This window comes from Salminus brasiliensis, chromosome 16, assembly GCF_030463535.1.
Source record: "Salminus brasiliensis chromosome 16, fSalBra1.hap2, whole genome shotgun sequence".
NCBI lineage: Eukaryota > Metazoa > Chordata > Actinopteri > Characiformes > Bryconidae > Salminus > Salminus brasiliensis.
Genome location: NC_132893.1, coordinates 31695304 through 31723223, shown reverse-complemented (window position 1 = coordinate 31723223; position 27920 = coordinate 31695304). Strand labels below are relative to the sequence as shown.

Sequence of the window (27920 nt, the reverse complement as noted above, 5' to 3'; positions counted from 1 at the left end):
CAGAGGCAGTTTATGCATGTATATCTTCCAGCAACATGGCAGGAAAAAACATTGCCCCCCCCCCCCTTCCCCCTTCACTGCCATCCCCATCACCTCCATCATGGCAGTTGTAAACGGAGAGAGACGGGCAGTAATCTGCTTGATAAATGTAAAGCGAAATGAAGCTATCAGCTGAAAGCAATTTTCGAGCCAGCGGCTCAGGATTTTCACCCCTCCATCGATCATGAGCCTCTGGTCCAGGCCAAGATACACAATGCCCCCAAATTGCTGACATATGGACCCGGGACCAGCACGAACCTGCGCGTTTCCTCTGTCTGCGGACTAGCCCCTCTAAACTTCTGTTTATTCAGTCACTTCACTGTTTTTCTCCATTAGGATGACGCTTTTCGTGCAAGCACTAGCACTGTTAGCATGAATGCTTCTCAGTGACCCGTGTGTGGGCCCATACTTCAGATGATATGTTTGATATTAGTTTCATAGAAGATTCTGAATTATTATCAGGTACTGATACTAAATAATTACTTAAATACTTAATACTGAATAATTCTTACTGAATTTTAATAGATACTAAATAATTAGTACTTATTACTCAATTTGGTGCTGAATATCTAGTAGGTATGGAATCATTAGTAGGAACCGAATAACTAGTATGTACTAAATAATTAATACTTATTGAATAAGTCGATACTGAATAACTAGTATGAACTGAATTATTAGTACTTGTTTAAGAAGTACGAACTGAATAATAAGTAGAAAATTAATAAATTGAACGTAGTAAATATTGAATAATTATTGAATAAGTCAATACTGTATAGCCAGTAGTTATTCAATTGATACTGAATAACTAGTATTTACTGAATTATTAGAATAAGTAGAAACTGAATAACTAGTAGGTCTTGAATAATTTGTACTTATTAAATAAGTAGTAACTGAATAACTAGTATTACTATTGTGTATATTTTTAGTATTAGTATTTAGTATTTACTAAATTAATAAATAAGTACTAAATAATTGGTGTAAGTCAATACTGAATAACTAGTGATACCAATTAGTGCTTAATAAACAATAAGTCAATAATGAATATATTGTATGTTCTGAATAATTAGTACTTACTAAATAATACGTACAAACTAAATTACTAGTACTTATTAAATAGGTAGAAACTGAATAACTAGTAGGTCCTGAATAATTAGTACTTGTTGAATAATAAGTCAGTACTGAATAACTAGAATGTACTTCATAATTATGTAGTAAATGATTGTAATTTTTGAATAAGCAGACACTGAATAACTAGTATGTACTAATTAGTGCTTACTGAATAACAAGAAGTACTGAATAATTAGTACTGACTGAATAATGTTTTACTCAGCAATTAATAAGTACTGAATTAGTAGACAAAGAATAAACACTACTTATTAAATAGCCCAATTAGCAGATACTGAATAATTAGTACTTACTAAATAATACGTACAAACTGAATAACTAGTAGGTCCTGAATAATTAGTATGTAGTAAATAATTGGTACTTATTGAATAATAATAATACATTAATGCTGAATAAAAATTAAGTACTGAATAATTAGTATTGACTGAATAATAAGTATTACTAATAGGTACTGAATTAGTAGGCACTGAATAAACACTACTTACTACCACTACTACTACTACTACTAATACCCTATTTAGCAGATACTGAATAATTAGTATGTAGTAAATTATTGAACTGAATAACCAGTACGTCCTAAATAATTAGTACTGTCTGAATAATAAGTCTTGCTAAAGGTACTGAATAAACACTACTTATCTAATACCCTAATTAGTAGATTCTGGATAATTAGTATGTACTGAATAATTAAAACTCACAAATAAGGCTGGGCTTAAAGTTGTGAAAAGGTATTTATGAAATCAGAAGAGCTGCTTCTAAGAATCCCTTCAGAGAACGCTTCCCCGGACCTTCATGTTTATTCTTAGGGAGTTCTGTCAGGGAGTACATGGCTGTTCCATCAGACATCCCAGTGATGAACCAGGCGTGGCCCAGAGGTCCAAAATAAGTAACCTCATGATATCAATGACTGATCAAGGGCCTGAAAGATTATTCAGTGTGCATTTTTATTGTGTTTGTATCGGTAGCTGTACGATTCATCCTCACAAACAGAAGGAAAGCAAGACCGTTTTTAGCCCAGTGGCTGTGAATGTGAAACAAATGTTGGCAGTGCCTTAGTGGGAGCGCTCCCGCACAGTCCTCAGAGACTTCCACCATCCTGTAAAGACCACAGAGTTTACATTCAGTGCTGCGCTTTCTTACATAAACACTGCACTTGTGGCATCGCTCTGATTAGGAGGAGGACCCCCAAATCACATTAAAACTTCATCTGTCCTCCCGATTGTTTGTTTGAAGAAGTGAGGACGAGGGGAGCCAACAGCCACTGGCGTGCCATGGCAACATTTGTTTATGCACGAGATGAAATACACAAACATCGCCCCAAACGGCACCTTCAACACTCCACATTCTATCACCACTGTCGCCCCAGTTTTTGTGCCCACCCCCCATTTTTGTTGTTTGTTAAAGTGTCCTTTTCTTTCTTTTTCGAATGTCCAGCTGAAGGCCCGACTGACAGCTTCCGGCCTGAATCACGACAACCAAAACAACCGCAGTGACGTTATGAAGGTTTGGAAGGCCTTGTCCACGTCAGCCCAGCAGCTCCTTGGTTTTTGCGGCCAGCTGTTTGTCAACGTCTGCTGCGTAACTGTCTGCCATCTGCTGAACCTGGGAATGAACGTCAAAAAAAGAGACAAGAGAGTCAATGCTTTTAATCATTTTTTATCAATAAAAATGTTAGTAATTACAATAGCAATAGATTACTCTGATTAAAACACACAGAGACAGACAGTGAAAGTAAGTAGCCTACTGCTACAGCCTTCCTTTCACACCATGACAACACCCTGTATGTTTACTATACTTATAAACATATGTAAATTGCAGCAGATTTAAAAATATATATTTTTTTAACTTACATGTTTTTATTGTTTATAGTTTAAACTGTTGCTGATTTGTAGGTAAAAAACAATGAGCAAAAATGAGCTATAATTAAATATTCCAATGTGTGTGTGTCCTTTTTACAAATTTTTCAGTACATTTTAACAATATCACAATAGCCAAAATTGTGGCCAATGACTTGATTTTCACTGGACAATGAACAGCTGATTATATTAGACCATTAAAACATGCTGAACTATGCGGCACTATGGCCTGCTTGCCTCCCAGGTAGTATATGAGCAGATTTGTCTGGGGAAACAATAAATAAATAAAATAAAAATAATAAAAAGCAGTTCTATGCTGTACTGTATGCTGTCAGGCACATGCATACTCAGTTTCCAGTAAAGTGAGGGAAAATGTTGTGCAGTACAAACATATTAGTTAAAACAACAAAAAAAAATTATAATAAAATAATAAATCAATTTAAAAATGTATTGAAGCAGAAATCAGGTGATTTTACCTGTTTTTCTAACAGGTGGATAGTGTCTTCCGAGACGCCTTCCTTGGCCTTCTTGACCTTGGTCAAAGCATTCGAGCGCACTCTCCTCACAGACTCCTTGGCCTTGTTGCTTAACTGCTTGGCCAGCTTAGCCAGGTTCTCCCTGTGCTCCCGTGTTACTCTGCCAAATACACAAACACACACACACACACACACACACACACACACACGGAATTAGTTTTTATAAAATATAATCACATTCAAAATCTTAATATACCTAATGTAAGTCCATCTATATGTAATATTACTACTAGCAATAATAATAAGGCTTATATATACAGTACATTTATAGATTGGACAGATTGGGAGTAACCTTGAGGGACCTGCAGGACTTTGACATGAGCCAGATTGACAAGGGACAAGCTACAATTGGCCACAATTTAATGATAGTTAAAAAAAGGAATGCATCACAACACACAGTGCTGCGCCCCCTGCTGTGTATGGACCTGCGTATCTGCAGACCTGTTGTGATTTGAGTGCCCATGCTAACCCCTGTCCACTGTCATGTGTTAGAAATTTTCTTTTTAAAATGTTTTTTTTTTGTTTGTTTTTTTAAATAATTTTACAATACAAAATATTCATTGCAAAATTTTCACATGCAGACAAAATTCGTCAGTAACAGCAGATACTCTCCCATACTGTACCCAGTACTGCCTATGAACTCACCCCTTCGTAGCTCCCCCCAACACTAGCAATACTCCTCTGATACATGTAGAGCCATCCACTGCCACTTCTCAAACTGCCACCAATGAAGCACTGCTAGGCAGCCAACGCACTCTGAGAAAAGCGGCAGGTCCCCACCTCCAGACGCCTGTGCCGGCCAACAGCGCTTTAAGAGTCATGAGGGGAAAGAGCAACATCTACCCACTCGGAGGGAGCAGGCACGTCCAACTGTGCTCTCTCGGACTCTGGCCTCTGATGGCAAAACGGCATAGCTCGGGATTTGAACTTGCGACCCCCAGGCCGCAGTGGTGGCGCATTAGACCGCTGAGCAACTCATTATTTTCTTTCATATCACGCAGGAACAACAAAACCTTAAGACTTAAAGATTCTGCTGTAATGCCCGGATGCCAGATACCACAGATACCATCCTTTGGCCAGGTGGTAATAATGTTTTGGCTCATCATTGTAATCTCAGTATATAGACGTATACATGGGACATATGACTTATGTCTAGCCATAACCATAACCTCACTTGCTCCATTCGTCTCTCGCCCTCTTTGTTCTCTTTCTCTCGTGTCTCCATTTCCTTTCATCTTTCTCTTGTTCTCTCTCTTCCCTTTATTTCTCTCCTTTTTTCATTTTTTAAAAGAAAGATTAAAAAATCTCATCCTAGTTTATTTTTTTTTTATAAAAATAAATAAATAAAAAAAATACATTTTAAAAATGAATCCCTTTTTTTTATTTTTGTCTTGGAAATATGCCAAAACAAGCCAATAAACACATATAAATGAGTACTGAGGCTTTCAGAGGTTATAATACTAGAAAAAGGTAATTTCTTATGAAAGACATATTTAAATAAAAAGAAATTCCCTGGCCGAGGCGTCTGAAATAAAAAGCGTTCTTGCTCAACTGCCAAACAGTTTTCCAGATGAAGCAACAGAAATACCAAAAGGAAATGAAAAAATACAGCGTTTAAAAATAGGCCGCAACTGATCTGGAGCGGCAAAGCCAGACGCCTCCCGCCACCTCTTTTTAAAAGGCGACCTGGAACGGGAGCAGAAAACTGACTGAAACTTTCTTCTCTAATTTCTGGTGTTTGTGGAAGTTCTCCTCCTCCTCCTTAATTGGCATTTTGCTATGATCCATTTGCAAACAGTCCAAGTGCAGCGTCTGTTTACTGCAAACAATGTGTGTAATTAGTGATTCCGAGCCAATCAAGCCTCGCGCTCTCTTTAGATATGCAAATCCGAGCGAGGAGTTGGTGCTGATTGCGGCGGCGCTGTGTCCGGCCCCTCCGCGCGCCGCTGCCAGATGAGCACCTGCCGCAGCCATGGGCACGCCGAGGCTTTCTAATCAAGCCGTTTTTGTGGCTTGCAGAATAAAGGCAGCGATGTGTGGCTATTTTTCCTGGCAGGAGCGAACAGGAGCGGTCAGAAACTGCAGACCACGGAGATGGTTCTTTTTTTTCTTTTCTTCTTCCTGAAGAGACTTCAGTGGTGGAGGAAACAGGATCCAGTGATGGCTGCGGATTTACTGCAGCATGTTAAATATCACCACCGGCTTATAATCTTTTAAACCTCAAGCTGTTTACTGTAATCTGTGGTGCAGCAACACAAACTAACACCGAGAAATGAAAGAAAATAAACCAGATGTAGAAAAACATCTGGACAGAGCGCAGAACAGTGTTCTGTGAATCTGATTAGAACCTGTGTTCTCATAAACAGAACCAAAACCCGAATAAATGACTGCAAACAATTCATTTGTAGATTCCTACTGCAGTCACACGATGTCCAAAAGTTTGTGGACACCCCTTTTAATAAATGCATTCAGCTACTTTAAGTTGCCCCCATTTGCTGACACAGATGTGCAAGTGCAAACACACACAGAGCTTATCTAGTGCCTGCAGAGATATAGACAGATAGATAGAGAGAGAGAGAGAGAGAGAGAGAGAGAGAGAGAGAGAAGAAAAAAAAATAAAATAAAATAAAAAAAATGCTTGAGCACCCAAGCAGATGAGACCCAGGTAGAGAAAAAAGAGAAAGACAAGAGAGAGGGAGAATAAAAAAAATGAAAAAGGAGAGGGAAAGTAAGAGAGAGAGAGAGAGAGAGAGAGAGAGAGAGAGAGAGAGAGAGAGAGAGAGGGGTCGGAGGAGAAGAGCAAGCAAGAGGGGAACAGAGCGAAAGAGGAAGTGGAAGAAGAGAAAAAAAGGGAGAGAGAGAGATACAGACGGAGGAGAGAGAGAGAGAAAGAAAACAAAAGAAAGGAAAAAGAAAGGAGACATTTCAGGAAAATAGAAAAAAGAGGGAGAGAGACAGATAGAGCAGGTGAGCGAGAGAGGGGGAAAAAGGGTGAAAAAGGGAGAGGGAAAGAGATACATAGTTAAGGAGAAAAAGAGAGAGAGACAAAAGTGAGAAAGAGAGATACAGAGGTCGGAGGAGGAAGAGAAAGTAGATGAAGGAGAGAAAGAAAAAGGGAGACACATACAGAAAAGAAAGTGTGTGTGTGTGTGAGAGAGAGAGAGAGAGAGAGAGAGAGAGAGAGAGAGACAGAGACATAGAGGGAGAGAGAGATCCAGAGGGGGGAGAAGGAGGGAGAAAGAAAAAGAGAGAGCACGCGAGAGGGGAAGAGAGCGCAAGAGAAAAAAGGTCAGTGAAGGTGCTGAATGTGAAAGTGCTTTGCTGGGTCTCAGCAGCCCCTCAGAATGTGGTCACTCACTTGGGAACGGGCACTCTGATGATGGTGCCCTCCACCTCCGGGTTCAACATCATGCTGCTCTCCCGCAGAGCTTGGGTGGCTGCTGCTGTGGCCTGAGGACACACACAAACACACACACATACATCAGGGATAATGGCAGCCAGCTGAGGAGGCTGCTGTACCTGCTGTAAACCTTCACACACACACACTCACTCACACACACACACACACTCACTCACACCACTCAATGTATAATAAAGTAAACAATAAACTACACAGATGTATATGCAGATAAACTGGGTACTAGATGGGAGCTGGGAATACTGGCCTTCCTTCAGGAGAACACTGAAAATGGTCATTACACACACACACACACACACACACACACACACACACACACAAATACACATGTTGTAGTAGAGCCCCAGGCCACTGTCAACACACTCCTCTGGGAAAGGGCCAAGGGGCTGCGATGCTGACCCCTGATGACCTGCAGTGAGGGCTCCTGCCTGCTGACCCCACCGGGGGAACATACACTGAAGCACACTGATGAGCAAGAGCTAGGCTGAGGCAATGAACTTCTTCAGGGTTCCAAAGCTCACCTAGAGGAAGCCCAGTATTCCCAACACATGCAGCACCCACACCTGTGTCCTTACAACTGTGATCTCCTAGGGGGCTGTATACCCCTGTAGTCCACGCCTGGCATTAGGCACAGTGCCAATAGGTTTATATTTATATGCTTCAAAGAGTCCTATTCTATTAGCAATACTTCTCTCCAGAGACTAGACAAGATGTGTGAATGTGTGTGCATTTGCACATCTGTGTCAGCAATGGGTGCTACATAAGGAAAGCAGCTAAAAGCATTCATAAGAAAGGTGTGTCCACAAACTTTGGACATACAGTGTATCAATAACTTTACTGACCAACAATACATTTAACTGCTGACTTTTTGTGCATTTGGGTTTATTCTAATGTTATATAGAGTTTTACGGGTAGACACTCTCATTGACCAGAGTTTACGTGTATTTAGGTTTATTCAAAATGTTATATAGAGTTTTACAGGTATAGTTTTACAACCTGTTATATACAGGTTTTACAGGTAGTCAGTGACCACTGACTTTATGCTTATTTGGGTTTATTGTACTGTAATATAGAGTTATTTACAGGTAGACACTCTCACTGACCACTGATTTTATGTTTATTTGGGTTTATTCTAATGTTATATAGAGTTCTACAGGTAGACACTCTCACTGACCACTGACTTTATGTTTATTTGGGTTTATTCTAATGTTATATAGAGTTCTACAGGTAGACACTCTCACTGACCACTGACTTTATGTTTATTTGGGTTTATTCTAATGTTATATAGAGTTCATTACAGGTAGACACTCTCACTGATCACTGATTATGTTTATTTGGGTTTATTCTAATGTTATATAGAGTTCTACAGCTAGACACTCTCACTGACCACTGTCTTTATGTTTATTTGGGTTTATTCTAATGGTATATAGAGTTAATTACAGGTAGACACTGTCACTGACCACTGACTTTATGCTTATTTGGGATTATTGTACTGTAATATAGAGTTAGAGCTTTACAGGTAGACACTCTCACTGACTTTACATGTAATCGGGTTTATTCTAATGTTATATAGAGTTTTACAGGTAAATTGGTGGCTTCTAGCGTCTATAACTACTTAGCTACAACAGCTTGCTAAAATAAAATAGGCGCCGGCTGACTGACCACACTTGCAGGGTGGGGAGCAAAGCAGGGTAAATCTGATTGTTTCCTGAACGATGCCTTTAATTTGCTGGAGAAGCTGGATTTCTCTGTGGTCTGTTCTCCCAGAATGTCCTTTCTGAATTTCATTCATCATTATGTTCTGCCAGCAGCTCCGCCTCTTACGGTAAAGAGAAAACACCCTGGTTAACATGTTAAAAACAGTGATGAACGCGCCATGCTTTTGATTAAAAACGCGACGCAAGTTCAAAGAAGGCCGGAGAAGAGCGGAGCTAAAGAAAACACGTTCCTAATGAGCGCGGATACCACACAGGCGCTGTCTGCGGAGCTACACGCACAACAGCGAACAGCACCCTCCCCAGCTCTTTAATGAATGACTGCAAAACAATGGCCTCTCGGGCAGAGGCGTGTGTAATGGATTAGAATAATTATAAAGCTGTTTGCTTTTGGGCCAGGCCAGTCACCTCGCTGTCGGGCTTTTTCGCAGGCCTGTTAGGTAATGGCCAGTTACTGTGACACCCTACACACACACACACATATACAGCACTGCAGGCCATTACAAACAGCTGTGCATGAAAAAAGGTGCACTTTAAAGCTGAGCAGAATCCTTCTGTGTATTAGCGTAATTTAAAGGTGATGAAAAGGACAGCAAATTCATTCAGGACTACCTGATGGGCATATAAATCATGCCAGTGTCCAGGTCAGCACCATCCTAGACCCGGATGCTGTACAGATGTGTGTGTGTGTGGGGAGGGGGGGCAGCTTTCTAACTGTTCTGAGATCTTTTTAACCCCCTTCCCAGACTCTGCCTCTGCTTCTACAACCTTCTTTCTGAAGGCCTCAGAGAGATCTTTGGATCTGGCCATGGTGGTGATCTTCTTCACCACTTACTTCAACGCATTCAAGAGCAGACCAGACTAAACGACTGAGGTTTAAATTTAAAGGCTGGCTTCTCCAGAATAATCCTCTCCAACCATGTTCTGATCATCTGCAGCTGATGTTCTGCACCTGAGTGTAATTCCACACATTCTACTGCATTTCAATAATTACGTTTCATTAATAGACGTTTCTTCAGTTCTGTTTAGTTGCGTGTTTAGTTTAGTGATATTACCTTTATCTCTCAGTTGTGATCAGTTGACATCATGTCCAGATGTTTCAATATGTTTAAAAAGACAAAAGGTTTTCATGGGGTGTCCTAATTGTTTCACATCTGTAAAATTTACAGTTTACACATCATCTGTAAAATTTGACGCACTACTATCTCGAAGCATGGAAATGGGGAATTATGGGGAAAATTCATGCTTCAAGCTACGCAACGAATTTCCATTTTTGTCACCAGGCACATTCGACTACATCTGTGTGAGCGGAAAGTTGGGTTTGTTGGTTTTTTGCCAAACTATCACTTTCAAAATCCTCTGTACTGAAATGCTGGACCGTCTGACCCTGGCATGCAGCTAGACTCTCAAACAGCAGGAACCTACAAGCCAAAAGGAAAGAGCATTAATCTCTGTTACAGACTTATCTCTGAGCATCAGGCACTAACTGCTCTCATTAATAACAACAGAGAGAGAGAGAGCAAAATGAGGGGTGGGTGAGCAAGCAAAAGAAAGAGTGAGACACAATTTGGAGGGGAAGAGAGAGAGTAAAAGGAGAACGACAGGAGAAACTGAAAGAGTAAAAGCAACTATTTACAAAACATACTGCATTTACTACTTTAAAGATCAGTTTCTTGGACAGGGACCAAGCCCAGTCCATCTGGTGTCCTCAGGACGTCATTAACAGCCATTACTGGACCTTCTCAGAAGGTAAATAAAGGAGTTGAGGTTCTGCAGCAGTGTGGAGCTATTTTACAGTGGAACCTGAAAACAGACCATAATATCTGACCCTTTATTAAACTCTCACTGAAAAGCTCTGTTTTACCAGCGGGAGAACTGGAGAACCGCTCGCTCGCCTTTCTCTGTTTCTAAACCAGCACTAAAGAACCCATTCAGAACCGAGTGGAGGCTAATGCTAATGCTAACACACACACACATAAGCTATATATACACATCCACCCACTATAGACCAGTTATTATACACCAGTAGACCAACAACCATAGATACCAGTCCAGAGTGTTTACCACTATACACACACACACACACACACACACACACAGGACGTGATCAGACTGCAGTGTTGTAAAGGAGCTGGGAGCTGATTGGTCAGGAAGGAGAGTCAGACTGGATTATAAGATATTAAACAGTATAAAACATGATTTTAAGAAAAGTCTCGACTAAACTAAATCAGTCAGTCCAGAAAGTCTGATTATAGAAACTGATACTGAAAATAAAGGATTTTACTGAACAGACTAAGAGTCTCTTAATGCTGAGTATCAGCCGATACCCATCCGATCTGATCTCTGTGTGTGTGTATAAATAATAATTGGATCACAGGGCAAAATAATCTGAGACATCCCTAAAAGAGAAAAACTACAAAAATAGAGATACAAGGCTTTAGTCTGACAGAGACACATATGCACACATACATGTTAGTATTATCATATTGAGGGTTATATTCCTGGACAGGCAATAAGATTCTCCATTGGTCCAAGACTAGACTTAATCCTAGTCTGGGAAACCAACTAATAAATCTATAAAAGACCTCTCAGAACTAACTCTCTCTCTCTTTTTACCTTCTCTGAGTAAATGGTCACCCAGCCCGACCTGCTGGAAGATTGCCCGCTGAGGTCCCCTCTACCTATGTCAGACCAGCTGCCACCTACCAGTCCGACCAGCAGGCCCCGTCCCCACCACCACCCATACCAGACCAGCGGCACACCCTCCTACCACTGCTACCTGTTTAATGACCATGTTCAAACCTAAATGACTCTTTACTATATAATATCACCACTATTAACTATCATTACTCTGACCATCACTGCCAGGACTATATTAAGTTATGCTTCACCATGATTATTATATTATGATCATAATTAGAGCAGATCAACAGTTTAGATGGTTTGGTAACTTTTATTAATAATTAATAAATAGTTCTGATCAGAGGAGGACGGGTCAGGTCCCCCTTGTGAGTCTTGGTTCCTCCCAAGGTTTCTTCCTCCAGCTCTAAGGGAGTTTCTTCTTGCCACTGTCGCTGTTGGCTGCTCACTGGGGGTCTTTGATCCTTCATGTCTTACGTTATTTCTTTTTTGTTTGTCTTTTACTAATTACTAATTATGTAAAGCTGCTTTGTGACGACAACAGTTGTACAAATACATTTGACTTGAATTTGACTATGGGACATATTATTATTGCATACCAGGCCTTAAATACACTGATCAGCCATAACATTAAAACCACTGACGGGTGAAGTGAATGTCAAATATCTGGCTCCTATGGCACCTGACAAAGGGTGGTTATATTAGGTAGCAAGTGAACAGTCAGTTCTTGAAAGTGATGTTGGTGTTAAAAGCAGGACAAATGGACAAGCGTGAGAATCTGAGCCACTCCGACAAGAGTCCAACTGTGATGGCTAGACGACTGGGACAGGACATCTCCAAAACATCAGGAAGATACAGCCACTGGGGTTTCTCAGTGAAACGGCACCCTCCCCAGCTCTTTAATGAATGACTGCAAAACAATGGCCTCTCGGGCAGAGGCGTGTGTAATGGATTAGAATAATTATAAAGCTGTTTGCTTTTGGGCCAGGCCAGTCACCTCGCTGTCGGGCTTTTTCGCAGGCCTGTTAGGTAATGGCCAGTTACTGTGACACCCTACACACACACACACATATACAGCACTGCAGGCCATTACAAACAGCTGTGCATGAAAAAAGGTGCACTTTAAAGCTGAGCAGAATCCTTCTGTGTATTAGCGTAATTTAAAGGTGATGAAAAGGACAGCAAATTCATTCAGGACTACCTGATGGGCATATAAATCATGCCAGTGTCCAGGTCAGCACCATCCTAGACCCGGATGCTGTACAGATGTGTTTGTGGTGGGGGGGGAGGAAGAGCCGAAACATTAGGACAAGACTAAAGTTGACCAGAGAACACCTAAACAAAGACCAGGACTTCTGGAACAATGAGCTTTGGACAGATGTGTCTTGAGTCTTTGCCCTGATGTTCTCATGGTAGATTTACATTTACATTTACAACTGTGGCGAGACCTATCTGAAGGTCCTCTGATGACAGGACTGTCAGGACCGTTGGAGACGGGAGACTGTGAGCTGAACTTGCTGGGACGTCCTGACATCCATGCAAATGATTTAGTGGGCGGTGGAGCGGCTGATTTCTAACTCTTCAGAGATCTTTTTAAACCCCTATGTTGGATCTTGTAAGGTGATTCTGTATGAAATGGTCAATACCTACCAGAAGTGCTCCAAGGTCATTTGATAAAAAAAATTATGTGTTATTTGATGTAGGCCCCGTATCCCGACAACTTACAGGACCTAAAGGATCTGCTGCTAACATCTTGGGTGCCAGATACCTTGAGGACACCTTGAGAATAATTGTGGAGGACATGCCTCGGCAGGTCAGAGCTGTTTTGGTGGCACGACGGAGACCTACACCCATGTTAGGCAGGTGGTTTTAATGTTATGGCTGATTGGTGTATCTATGTAACACGTCCATGAAATATGTATGACAGACACTGCATAGCAACAAGTGTGTCTGTGTTAGACTGAAGGAGCACAGAAAGACAGAGCACACATTAAGGCCGGTCTGTGCTGTAGAGGGCAGTGTGCGGTCATTTCCTGATCTCTGTCAGCCTCCTGGCCGCTGCTTCAATCACTCCGAGAGAACAAAGGGCTTCCCCTCTACGATCAATCAATTTCCCCCAAACCACGCTGGACTGGCTCCACCACACTCAGGTTACAGAGCAAGATGGGATTGTGTATGTGTGTGTGTGTGTGTGTGTGTGTGAGAGAGAGAGAGAGATCTTTGTGTGTGTTCAGCTCCCACATGTACAAACATTTTGCAGAGGAACAGTAAAAAAAAGAAAGAAAGAAAGAAAGAAAGCTCTGATGGGGGGATGTGGTGTGGTTACCTCGGGGTAGCTGGTCATGTTGACCACTATTAACTGTGGAGATTTCATGGAGATTTGGCCTAACTGGTTCAGAGGGTATTTCCCATCCTTGGTGGTCACTGTGATGTGGTCCAGAGCACCTGTAGACAACAATGGTGAACATCATGTACTGTTTTTTTTTTTTACTTAATATTATTATAACCGATAATATTAACAGATAAACATTCAAAAAGGAAGCTGATTTCCATCTTCAGCAAATATATGGACAAAAGTAATGGGACACCTACACATTACATTTTATGACAGCTTTTATGACCTCCTGTTCTAAACCCATAGGCATTATTAATATGGAGCTGGTCCCTCTTTGCAGCTCTACCAGCAGCTCTGCAGTTATTGAGTCAGTTGGAGGCTTTTCTGCACTCTGCTCTGAGCTCAGCACTCGGCCCTGACCCCGCTCTGTAACTTTACGTGGTCTGACAGACACTCAATGGCTGAGCTGCTCTCTGTGAGCTGTTCCTCCTAAACTCTTCCACTGTTCAATAATAACACCACTCACAGCTGATGGAGGAAGATCTAGGAGGGAGGAAATTTCCCCAGCTGACTTGTTGTTGTTGTTGGTGCAGCGGTGTCTCCTATTACATACAGAACCACGCTGGAGTTCAGTGAGCTCTTCAGAACCTCCCGTTCTTTCACTAATGTGTGGAAAAAGGCAGACTGCATGGTTAGGGGCTTAATTTTATACACCTGTGGCAATGCGACAAGAGGGGTATATATATATATATATATATATATATATGCAAATACTGATATTTTGGCCCACATGACACTTTTAGCTGCATTGGCATTGTATTATGACACATATTTATATGCATTGGGACAGTAGGGGGAGATGTTGAGATAAGGTGGTAACATTGTTCAAGCGTGCAGGGATGGGCGATGGTGATGGGCATTCCAGTAAAAGGGTGGGACAGGGATGGTGTCAGAGATATTTTACCCCAGTGCAGCCCTCTCTACTGCGGACAATTAAATCACATTCACACAAATTGTATTTGAGTCCCTCAGAATAAAAAAAAAAAAACACATCTCCAAAATGTCAACGTTACAGGAGCAAGAAAAAATCTGCCTCTTTCAATGGAGGTCAGTGTAAAAAAGATTTTATTCCGAGTCATTCTGGAGTTTTTCTATTGGTCCATTCATCATCACATTTTATTTCTATGTAAAAAAACAACAAAAAAAAAACAAAAAACAAAAACATCTACTACATTTATATCAGGACCAAACGTCAAAATCAACAAAAATTGATTGAAAGTTTTTTGCAGGACAACAACAATATACCCATTAGCATACACTGTTGCACTGTCTGTTTAAGCTATGAAATACAATTTTTGAAATTGAAATTTGAGATCCAATAAGTCATAACATTATTTATACATTTAGTGTAAAATAAAAAGGTTTTGGGCAGGTATAATATTAATCTGGTTGTTTTTGTCATGAAAAATGAGAACAGTGGTAATGTTTTGTACCTTTCCATCACACTCCAAAAAAGTTGTGTTTAGTGCAAAACTCTATCACATTTAATCTAAATCTAATTCTTTTTTTTTATTAAACAATACAATATTATATATATAGAGAGAGGAAAAGAGAGAGCGAGAGAGAGAGAATATATATAGAAAATATAAATAAATAATGTTTAAATTATTTATAAACAATAGTTAAATTGTTTATATATATATATGTATATATATATATATATATATATATATATATATATATATATATATATATATGAATGAATAATTAATATACACACACAAGTTTATATACTATACTATATTATACTATTTCATGCTAATTTTGGTTATTCATAAGGTCCCACTGCATTTGTAGTCACCTCCCCCTTTTTTATCTTTATTTATTAATTAATGTCACAGTTTATTCTTATTTTTGGAAAACAATAAAAAAATTTTTATATATATATATTCACAAAAAAGCACCCAAAAAGTTGAAGCATAACATGCCCAATATAATTTGACAATTTGCACGTTCTCAGACTATATAACTAAATGCTAAAATGATATACTGCATATATCATACTTATAGCAGGTAAGAATGTACAAAAATAGATTAATATTAATTTACAAAATTAGATATTAAATTACAAGACTAATCTGTAAAATTAGACGAAGAGGTCTATTGTTTATCTGCTGGATAATTACTCAATATAGACACGGCTCAAGGCCATTCAGAATGACACCTCTGGGATCTTCTCTGGGCAGGGAACGGACCCTCAGTCTACCATGTGAACGGCAGTGGTGTTAACCACTACGCCACACCAAGCAGTATGGCTTTCTTCAGTAAAACGTCCTGCAGTGCAAGTTGCTCAGGGGTTCTCTGGGCCTGCAGGCTTTCTTCATCCCTGCTCAGTTTGTACATATAAGGAAGAAACAGAGAGAAAGAGGCAACAGCCTGAAGCATGACTGAGAGTCTCACTCTCTAGTTCTCCTCTGGGGAGGTGAGCAGTTCACCTCCTCGTTCTGCTCCTTCTCAACGGGGAGAACCAACAGCTTCAGGCCAACACGTTTCCTCCCCTCATCTGCCTTCCTTCACACTCCTCCGCTCTCCCTCTCCCTTTCTCGCTTCTGTTTTACCTCACTAACTCTGCATGTCCATCCGTCCATCACCCCTCCCCCCGTTCTCTCTCTCTCTCTCTGTCTCTCTCTCTCTCCATCCCTCGCTCCAGAACGGGTGGAGCGCTGCCGAGACACACCGCAATCTACCATCTTTCTCCTCTTTGATCTTTCCAAGCCACAGAGCCACGGAGCGGGAGACAAAATGTCCATATTTGTACCATTTTCTGAACATGTGTCTGAATGAATGGCAATACCTGGAATAGTTTAAAATAAAAAAAAGAAAGAAAAGAAAAAAAAAATTACACCATTTGCGAATTTGGACTCCGAGCCGGTCCAATCAGCCGACAGCTCTAATAGAGCAGATGTGGCTTACAAAGAACCAAGCTTCCATTCTGTCATTAGGGACAGCGCGTGCCCCGACGATGAGCAAAATCTTTGGCTGCCGGTTTTGGATAATGAGTGGACATGCCCTAAGAGCCTGCGTCTCAGGTCCCTATCTGTGTGTGTGCATATGTGTGTGTGTGTATGTGTGTGTGTATGTGTGTGTGTCTGCGCGCACGAGCGTGATACCTGGTCCCTCTCACATCTGCTAACGCTTCAGCGGTACATACTGCCGTTTCCTCCATCACAAAACGATGAGGATCAACTGGGAGGCTATTAACCAATTGAGCCCTTCCTGGTCATGCCACCATCTCCTGCCCTCTCCGTCGGCAGAGTCCAAAGGTCACTTGGCATTTAAATAAAGAGCGCATTCTCTGATAACACTGGAAAAGACTCTCCAAACCATGATTTCCTCTTGTGGTCCTGAGGACCAGCCTGATGGTGATTCTACTTGACACAACTGACCTGCCCAAGCTCCACCCACAAATGACCTCTTGTAACATCACTTGTGAGGTTAGGAAAGCTTTATAGACCCTAATGAAAACTAGACGTAGCTGAATACCAGAACTGTGGTACTAAAGGCTTGATATCAAGCTATGCTATAAATCAGAGCACAGAGGAACGCTCACGCTTCTACAGCTTCACCCACATCTTCATTAAGGCTTTTATTGGCTAACTGTTTTTTTTTATATTTTATTTTATAAAGGAAACTAAAGTTTTCTAGGTATCCATCATGCTTTTATATTTTTGCCTTAATGTTGATTTGAAGCATGGTGCAAACATCTGCTACTATACACTTATTTTAGAATAAATACAAAATATATTAATAGATTTTTTTTATTATGGTGTCCATTTGACTTGCACTGAATTGTTTTTGTCTGACCAATCAACCAGCTTTACATATATTACATATTTCCCCTGAAAAAGATAAACAAACAAACAAACAAAAAACATAGTGTTTGGTTTAAAAATATAAAAAATAAATATTAAATAATAATATATATTATATATAATTTCTTTTTTTAATACAAATAAATACGTGGCAACATACCACCCCCATTAAATATTAAATAAATATTGCTAGCTATTAATATTATTATTATTATTATTATTTCCAGTGTTTAATGAAAGTTTAATTTTATTTATTTATTTTGTTTATTATTAGTTAATTATTATTACAATATTATACACACACACACACACACACACAATCATCGTCATGCAAACCCTGTTATCACCAAAGAAGAAGGAAACTTTTAATGTAAGTCTATGCACAAAGACATTCCATGTCATTTTGAAGTATTTCTATTGGTCCATGCATGACAGCAAGATTATAAAAATATGAACATCTGATGAATATGATCATCTTCAACTAACTAGTACCACTATGGACTTAGAGTAACTTGAGTGTCTAGTTTATAAGACGTTCAACCTGTAATGATCCTGATTTACAAAAACAGCATGATCTTCACCATAACAGAAACTCCTGAACTGAGATCATTTAAAAACACATCCTAAAATGAGGTGTATGGCAAAACCGGGTGTCAGCAGTTGTGTCCTGTGGATAGATCTTCTAAAGCCTGTTTAGAAGCACATTTATAGGCTGAGCATGGTCAACTCAATGCCCAAGTCCTGAAGCTCCACGGTGCTTACTTTAGCTTAGCAAGGCACTTGCATTCAGTGAATGACTAGTCATATGTGTCCAGGGAGAGAAACAGTAAACTGCAGTATTGTAGATCTCCCGGGCCTGGAGTTGTCCATTACTTGGTCAGAAGAAGATACTCTATGGAAGCCAAGAGCTTATCTGTGCTTTGCTCAAAGCATTTGGAGGAATACAAATGAGCCAGAAAAGAGATGTTGCCCCTAGAAGGCTCATTTATCTGGGGGCCCATATGCATCACTGCTGTCTAGAGAGGGAACAGGAGAAGCCAGGCCGGAGAGAGAGAGAGAGAGAAAAAGCATGGCATCCCACAGCAGCCACAACCGCATGTGCCATTGGCCAAGATGCCGGGTCATCGCATTACTCCGCTGCTGCTCCACCACCTCCTTCCCAAAGTTCAGGTGACTCGTCCCCTCCTCCACAACAAAAACACTCTGTAATGAGGCCCAGATGACCATCACTCTCCATTTAAAAAAAATGAAGCCATACTAGCCCAACGTCTCCTCAAGCTCGGCGGCCTGACAAGTCTAAGTCCTTCTGTCTGTATGGATGAAGCCACAGACGCACTGAGAAGAGAAGGAATGAGGGAGGAGGACAAGTGAGAAGGTCAATGGGGGGTGGGGGGGTGAATGAGCTTGAAGGAGTCCCTGCTGTTGGGGCCTTGTCTGCAAAGTTCTTGGGGTACACTTTTTTTTTTTTTTTTTTTTTTTTTTAAGGGGGGGTTACAAAGGGTTCTTTGAGCGGTGCAATACAATAACTATTTTTGGTTCCATAAAGAACCATATTTGGTTCTATAAAGATATATACATGTGTGTAAAGAACCATTAAAGGTTCTTCCCTTGTTCTTTTCGGAAACCAAAAGTGATTCTTCTATCTCGTCACTCAAAAAACCCTTTGTAGCACCTTTATTTTTTTATGAGTTTGTTCAATTGAACTCTAAATCTGCACCATGTGTCCAAATGTATGTGGACACCCCTTATAATTAATGTATTCAGCCACTTGAAGTAGCCCAAAAGCACTGCCAATAGTGCTCCAATCTCTGGAGCAGATAAACATGAACCTATTGACACCATGCTGCCTAATGCCAGGCATGGGCTAGAGGGGTATAAAGCCCCCCAGCATTGAGCTGTGGAGCAGTTTCAAGAACTGTGTCCTCTAGAATCAGGTTCTCCATCCAATACTTCTAATGCTCACTGATGCACTGTTGTTGGTGAATGCAATCAAATTCTCATAGCAATGCTCCTCCAAAATCTAGTACAAAGCCTTCCCTAACAAAAGAAAGAAAATAAACTATTTGTTTCTTCATTCACTTGATTTCAGAAGAAACAAGGACTGAGCAGGTGTCCCAATACTTTTGTCCAATTGTGTATATTACAATGTTTTCCACTAACACAATGACATTAGTACAGGACCATCAGTACTCTTTCATGCAAATGTTAGAACTGTAATTCTTTGTTGAAAAATTAAAATGATATAAAATATAATGTTATAATTTAAAAAAGTATAAAATGATTAGCCATGTTTAAGTCGTGCTGGATCATTAATTCCAGTAATATCCTCAACCTTGCGATTAGGGATTGGGCTGGTCTGGGTTGAAGAGGCCTGACCTGGATGTACTTGAGGAAGCAGGACCACAAAAAGGGTAAGTGTTCCCACCTTATGAAACAATGGTCACTGAATGGATCCATGGATGGATCTGTAAATGTTGACCCTTAGGGAGATCAAGGCAACACAATGCTCCTCTAGCCTCACGTAACCTCAGCAACAGTTACACGGCTGACCTTGATAGCCTTGTAGAAAATGGACGCTTGAGGAGGGGCTGGACTTAGTTGACTAGTGTAGATCACTGTGAGGGCTTTAAATGGGCCTGATAATCTGAATCTAACTCAGAAACCACTTAGGCTACACCAAGAGGCAACCCAAACCCGATTTTTTCAAATTTAGACAAACCAGAACTCGATCACCATAAACAGCAGAAATGGTACCTGCTAATGACAATAAGTCATGAAATCTTCAATAAAAAATATTTTTAAAATGAATAGCAGAGTTACCAGCTATCCAAAATGAAGTCTACACGAATTTTACAGGTAGACACTCTCACTGACCACTGACTTTATGTTTATTTGGGTTTATTCTAATGTTATATAGAGTTAATTACAGGTAGACACTCTCACTGACCACTGACATTATGTTTATTTGGGTTTATTCTAATTGTATATACAGTTAATTACAGGTAGACACTCTCACTGACCACTGACTTTATGCTTTTTTTTAGGGTTTTTTTTCTAATGTTATATAAATTTTACATGTAGACACACCCACTTTTGCACAGAGGCGTGAATGTAAAGGCACGAATCCTGACCTATTGAGGTTCGGATACCCAGGTTGCGGCTGAAGTCGTCCTTCAGAGTGGCTAGCACAGCAACCATGTCTTCCTTAACTTCCTCCAGGTTGATGATGTCCTCCACCAAGGCGGCATTGATGCTCACTTTGGACGTCTGTGCCTTTGCTTTTGCTGTGGTGGAGAAATAGGGGAGGATGGAGGGGTTAAACATGACCACTACAGGCTTCAAAAAGAGAGCGGTAGCGGATGGCAGAGAAATGAAAGGACTCGCCAGCATGCTGGTAGGATATCACTGCTATTACATATGAAAGCAAGACACAAGGAATTCCTCATCCTCTCACATGGACTCTAAAGAGCCACTCCAGCGAATCTAAGCAAGCACTACACTAGAGAGGGGAGATTTTCCAAAGAACAAACGCCAGACCCACCCCCACCCTTATACGCAGCCCTTTGAAATGCTCTGTGCGGTGGGTGTGTGTTGTGGCTCAGAGGCAGATGAGTGATACAGGTGCTATACTGACCTTTACTTTTCTTTGTGGCGTAATGGCGGACATAACAAGGCAGAGGGATGTCAACATAAGGGCAGCCATGTTGGAGGAGAGGAAGCACTCTTGTCCTGGTTGGAAGGGGGCTTCTTGTGAAGGAGAGCGCTGACCGCAGCAGGCCTAGACGACCACACGCCATTACTGTACCAAGAAAGAACAGGAGAAAATGGCTTAGTCCCCTGCAAAAAAGCTGCTTATCTGGGCAGTTTATTCTAATGTTATATAGAGTTTTACAGGTAGACACTCTTTTACTGACCACTGAATGTATGTTTATTTGTTTTGTTTCTAATGTTATATAACATTTTAAAGGTAGACACTCTCACTGACCACTGACTTTATGTTTATTTAAGTTTATTCTAATGTTATATAGAGTTTTAGAGGTAGACACTCTCACTGACCACTGCCTTTATGTTTATTTGGGTTTGTTCTAATGTTATATAGAGTTTTACAGGTAGACACTCTTTTACTGACCACTGAATGTATGTTTATTTAAGTTTATTCTAATGTTATATAGAGTTTTACAGGTAGACACTGTCACTGACCACTGACTGTATGTTTATTTGTTTTGTTTCTAATGTTATATAACGTTTTAAAGGTAGACACTCTCACTGACCACTGACTTTATGTTTATTTAAGTTTATTCTAATGTTATATAGAGTTTTAGGGGTAGACACTCTCACTGACCACTGCCTTTATGTTTATTTGGGTTTGTTCTAATGTTATATAGAGTTTTAGAGGTAGACACTCTCACTGACCACTGCCTTTATGTTTATTTGGGTTTATTCTAATGTTATATAGAGTTTTAGAGGTAGACACTCTCACTGACCACTGCCTTTATGTTTATTTGGGTTTATTCTAATGTTATATAAAGTTTTACAGGTAGACACTCTCACTGACCACTGCCTTTATGTTTATTTAAGTTTGTTCTAATGTTATATAGAGTTTTAGAGGTAGACACTCTCACTGACCACTGCCTTTATGTTTATTTGGGTTTGTTCTAATGTTATATAGAGTTTTAGAGGTAGACACTCTCACTGACCACTGCCTTTATGTTTATTTGGGTTTATTCTAATGTTATATAGAGTTTTAGAGGTAGACACTCTCACTGACCACTGCCTTTATGTTTATTTGGGTTTGTTCTAATGTTATATAACGTTTTACAGGTAGACACCGTCACTGACTGTATGTTTATTTGTTTTTTTTCTAATGTTATATAACGTTTTAGAGGTAGACACTCTCACTGACCACTGACTTTATGTTTATTTAAGTTTGTTCTAATGTTATATAACGTTTTACAGGTAGACACCGTCACTGACTGTATGTTTATTTGTTTTTTTTCTAATGTTATATAACGTTTTAGAGGTAGACACTCTCACTGACCACTGCCTTTATGTTTATTTGGGTTTGTTCTAATGTTATATAGAGTTTTAAAGGTAGACACTCTCACTGACCACTGACTTTATGTTTATTTGGGTTTGTTCTAATGTTATATAGAGTTTTAAAGGTAGACACTCTCACCGACCACTGACTATGTTTATTTGGGTTTGTTCTAATGTTATATAGAGTTTTAGAGGTAGACACTCTCACTGACTATGTTTATTTGGGTTTGTTCTAATGTTATATAGAGTTTTAGAGGTAGACACTCTCACTGACCACTGACTATGTTTATTTCGGTTTGTTCTAATGTTATATAGAGTTTTAGAGGTAGACATTCTCACTGACCACTGACTATGTTTATTTGGGTTTGTTCTAATGTTATATAGAGTTTTAGAGGTAGACACTCTCACTGACTATGTTTATTTGGGTTTGTTCTAATGTTATATAGAGTTTTACAGGTAGACACTGTCACTGACCACTGACTGTATGTTTATTTGTTTTGTTTCTAATGTTATATAACGTTTTAAAGGTAGACACTCTCACTGACCACTGACTTTATGTTTATTTAAGTTTATTCTAATGTTATATAGAGTTTTAGGGGTAGACACTCTCACTGACCACTGCCTTTATGTTTATTTGGGTTTGTTCTAATGTTATATAGAGTTTTAGAGGTAGACACTCTCACTGACCACTGCCTTTATGTTTATTTGGGTTTATTCTAATGTTATATAGAGTTTTAGAGGTAGACACTCTCACTGACCACTGCCTTTATGTTTATTTGGGTTTATTCTAATGTTATATAAAGTTTTACAGGTAGACACTCTCACTGACCACTGCCTTTATGTTTATTTAAGTTTGTTCTAATGTTATATAGAGTTTTAGAGGTAGACACTCTCACTGACCACTGCCTTTATGTTTATTTGGGTTTGTTCTAATGTTATATAGAGTTTTAGAGGTAGACACTCTCACTGACCACTGCCTTTATGTTTATTTGGGTTTATTCTAATGTTATATAGAGTTTTAGAGGTAGACACTCTCACTGACCACTGCCTTTATGTTTATTTGGGTTTATTCTAATGTTATATAAAGTTTTAAAGGTAGAAACTCTCACTGACCACTGACTTTATGTTTATTTAAGTTTGTTCTAATGTTATATAACGTTTTACAGGTAGACACCGTCACTGACTGTATGTTTATTTGTTTTTTTTCTAATGTTATATAACGTTTTAGAGGTAGACACTCTCACTGACCACTGCCTTTATGTTTATTTGGGTTTGTTCTAATGTTATATAGAGTTTTAAAGGTAGACACTCTCACTGACCACTGACTTTATGTTTATTTGGGTTTGTTCTAATGTTATATAGAGTTTTAAAGGTAGACACTCTCACCGACCACTGACTATGTTTATTTGGGTTTGTTCTAATGTTATATAGAGTTTTAGAGGTAGACACTCTCACTGACTATGTTTATTTGGGTTTGTTCTAATGTTATATAGAGTTTTAGAGGTAGACACTCTCACTGACCACTGACTATGTTTATTTCGGTTTGTTCTAATGTTATATAGAGTTTTAGAGGTAGACATTCTCACTGACCACTGACTATGTTTATTTGGGTTTGTTCTAATGTTATATAGAGTTTTAGAGGTAGACACTCTCACTGACCACTGACTTTATGTTTATTTCGGTTTGTTCTAATGTTATATAGAGTTTTAGAGGTAGACACTCTCACTGACCACTGACTTTAAGTTTATTTGGGTTTGTTCTAATGTTATATAGAGTTTTAGAGGTAGACACTCTCACTGACTTTACATTTATTTGGGCTTATTTTAATGTTATATAGAGACATGAACTCTATGGGACACAGTGGAGTAACAGTGTCGATACTGGATACTGGAACATCGTGCCATCTCTAGGCTACCTGTAAGACTACTGCTGTCCCACACATGCTCGGAAACTGGCTCTTTGCTGCGTGTAGGTGTGAGGTATCCCTCTAGCCAAAATAAAGCCTTGCTTATTGTCTCAGAGTGACAGCTAGTGAGACGGGTCAGGCCTCTGTGTGTTTTCACAGTTGCCGTGCTCCGCCGTGTCAGTGGCGGTCAGACGGCACGAGGGCTAAAAGCAGACGCAGCGACTGCTGTCCCAAAACAAGCGATTTTTATCAGGCCTTGATGACGGCGGGTGGCAGCTCCGATGAAAGCCGCAGCTGTTCCGGTTAAAGGCAGATCAAGCCTGAAAAGCAGGACTTAGATGGCAACTCTAACCATCTAAGCAAGACAAGAGGAGAAGACAGAGCAGGGGATGACGGCAGCTTTTAGAGCGCAGGTGAAGCGGAAAAACTATTGCACAGGTGGTCTCTAGGACTCTGACTGATTTCTGCAGTGCGTGGTGAGAGCAGCTGGAGCGCCCCGATTGTGTGAGACGGCCTCATGAAAGAAGAGTTTGCCGCGACTGTAAAAGACGACACGATCAGTATCCAAGTGACTGTGACAGCAAGTGCAGCAGTAGGAGATGAGTAATGGCACACAGCGATGAGATGATACATGGGTTTGACTAAAACAGGCTACTCTGAAATTTACTCCAAAAATAGATACATCTATGGACAAAAGTATTGGGACATCTGCTCATTCACTGTTTATTCAGAAATCTAGACTATTACAATAGGAGCTGGTCCTGCTTTTGTTGGAGTGACTGTCTCTACTGACCAGGAAAGATGGCTTTCTACTAGATTTTAGAGGAGCATTGCTGTGAGGATTTGATTGTATTCCACAATAAGAGTATTAGTGAGGTCTGGATGTTGGATGATCACCACCCCACCTCATTATCCCCAACTCCTGGAGCACCAACCAACACAGTTCCACTGCTTCACAGCTCAATGCTGGGGGGCTTCATACCCCTCTAGCCCACACCTGGTGTTAGGCATGTTCAACTCAACCTAAGTACCTGAATGCATTATTAGAAGGGGTGTCCACAAACAATTGGACATATATATATTATTCTATCAAACATCAACTTTAAAGGAAAAGGGAAAACACTTACTTAACTTTTAATGATAGTCAATGGTTTTAAATATTTGGCAAGTCATTTTTAGGCATTTAAAAAAAATGAGTGGATCAGACAGATGTTTACATTTCACACATATTTTTAAGATGACATTTGATGATAAATCCAGAAGACAAATATCTGAATTTTATACTATATATCTGCATTTATAACTCTCAATAATAAAAGTTGCATTGTGGACCAGGACCGGGGGACCCAATTTTCTTTGTAAACTTTTGCATATTGTCATCAGCATCAGCGCATAAAAACAGCAAATATCATCAGCAGCTCCCAATTCCCCATACTGATGCATCCCTCAGTTTATTTACACACTGCTCTGGTCATACACTGCTCTGGGGAAAAGCCATGGCCTAAAGGTTAGAGAAGTGGGCTTGGGACCGGAAAGTCACCGGCTTGATCCCCTCCACTAGCAGGAAGTGAGGGTGGGGGGAATGAAGGAACAGCATCCTCTCCTTCCTTAGTGTTTACGGCTGAGCTGCCCTTGAGCAAGGCAGCTAACAGGCTTTGATTGATCCCCAGGCCCTGAGGTGGCTGCCCACCGCTTCAGTTGGGTGTTCACTGCCCTGTCCACCGGTGAAAGTGTGTGTGTGTGTGTTTGTGTTCACCGTCACACACAGGTTAAAAAATAGAAACTTGCGTTCTGTTGTATTTCTGTGCAATGACTATAAAGGGTGTTTCTATTTCTAATTTCCTCACTGAGAAGCACAACACCATCATACTCAAACTGGTGGACAATATAAATGTGTATATTGTGATTTATATACTGTGATTAGGGCTGCATAATATTGGGGGAAAAAATCATTGTCACTGTGATATGTTATATATATATATATATATATACACACACACACACACACACACATACATATATATTGCAATATTAAAAAATACAGGAATTTTAACAAGCTTTCTCCAGAAGTCACGATCCAACATGGTGTGATATTAACAATGCACTCCATGTATCGAAGATGGTAAAGGTAAAAGTGCACGTATTTGTCACTGTACAGCGAGACGTGTCCTCCGCATTTAACCCATCTGTGGTAGTGAACACACACACACATTAGTGAACTAGGGGCAGTGAGTACACACACACCCAGAGCGGTGGGCAGCCAACTCCAGCGCCCGGGGAGCAGAGAGGGTAAAGGGTCTTGCTCAATGGGAGTACAATCAATGATACTGGGTAGATATAATCTGCCCCTGTTAGATACACAATGCTAAATGAGAACAGTGTGGATTTTCCTTTTGTATTAAGTAAGTTGTAGCATGATGTGCATGACTGTATTTACTTTACATGACATTGCATATCCTGCAATTTGACCAGTGTGCATGCCCACATTGCGATAATGAGGCTGAAACAAGATGTGTGTGTGTATATACACTATATATACATATATATATATATTTTTTTATTATTTATATATATATATATATATATATATATATATATATTATTTTTTACTTTATTTATTTATATATATATATATATATATATATATATATATATATATAATACATAAAAAAACATATGACACAAATCCACACATTACATCCAGTGTTTTCTATGTATTTTGCAGGTTTGTGTGTAGGCTTTAAAATATTACTGTAGTTCTACCATCAAACCTTTGTCGTCCAATGCACTATATATATATATATATATATATATATATATATATATATATATATATATATATATATATATATATGTATAGTGCATCCCTAACTGTGATAATCAACATGCTTAAAGGTGATCAGATCACTTATTGTTGGTATTAAGTAGCTAGGTGTAGTACAATGGATGTTAGGTTGGTAAAATTATATATAATTAATTATTACACATTTATTATGTTTTTTTGGGGGGGGGGGGTGGGGGGGGCAGACACAGGTTGGACGACAAAGGTTTGATGGTAGAACTACAGTAATATTTTAAAGCCTAATTTTTTATGTATTTTAACTACTTATAAATATGAATAACCTCTAATCAGAATATTGTTAAGAGCAGACTATTCGAGTATTAGCCAGGTACACGTTAAGCTACCTGCACACCCCAGAGACTACTGCATACCGTGATGGCCTACATGTGCGTGTGCATCTCTCTACTGTTGGTCAACCAGCCGTTATTCACCAGCGAGCTGACGAACAGCCGCTCTTAGACAAACACTGGAAGTCAAATAAAGAACTCATTCGTACTTACTGGACTCACACAGAGCAGATTTCCCCCAAAATCCATGTACTGTACACCGACACACGAGTGTACTCAAGGGCGCAGCGCGCAGAACGTCAACAAAGGCGT

At 39.7% G+C, this 27920-nt stretch overlaps 1 protein-coding gene across 1 annotated transcript; it reads right to left on the bottom strand.

Moving 5' to 3' along the window:
• Positions 1 to 2089: 2089 nt before the first annotated feature.
• Positions 2090 to 27914, bottom strand: mrrf (mitochondrial ribosome recycling factor). Its single transcript, XM_072658351.1, has 7 exons — positions 27822 to 27914; positions 21171 to 21335; positions 20668 to 20820; positions 13656 to 13774; positions 6915 to 7006; positions 3497 to 3656; positions 2090 to 2766 (listed from the first exon to the last, which is right to left on the bottom strand). Exons 2-7 carry the CDS (start codon positions 21331 to 21333, stop codon positions 2689 to 2691), a joined length of 765 nt encoding a protein of 254 aa, XP_072514452.1. The 5' UTR covers positions 21334 to 21335; positions 27822 to 27914; the 3' UTR covers positions 2090 to 2688.
• Positions 27915 to 27920: the final 6 nt, after the last annotated feature.

What these genes read in the sequence shown, in the direction of transcription:
- mrrf (XM_072658351.1), bottom strand. Translation starts at nt 21,333, where the DNA reads ATGGCGTGTGGTCGTCTAGGCCTGCTGCGGTCAGCGCTCTCCTTCACA. An exon ending in CGCCACAAAGAAAAGTAAAG is followed by an intron (nt 20,821 to 21,170) that starts GTCAGTATAGCA and finishes TCTCCACCACAG; the next exon opens with CAAAAGCAAAGGCACAGACG. An exon ending in ACATGACCAGCTACCCCGAG is followed by an intron (nt 7,007 to 13,655) that starts GTAACCACACCA and finishes GTGTGTCCTCAG; the next exon opens with GCCACAGCAGCAGCCACCCA.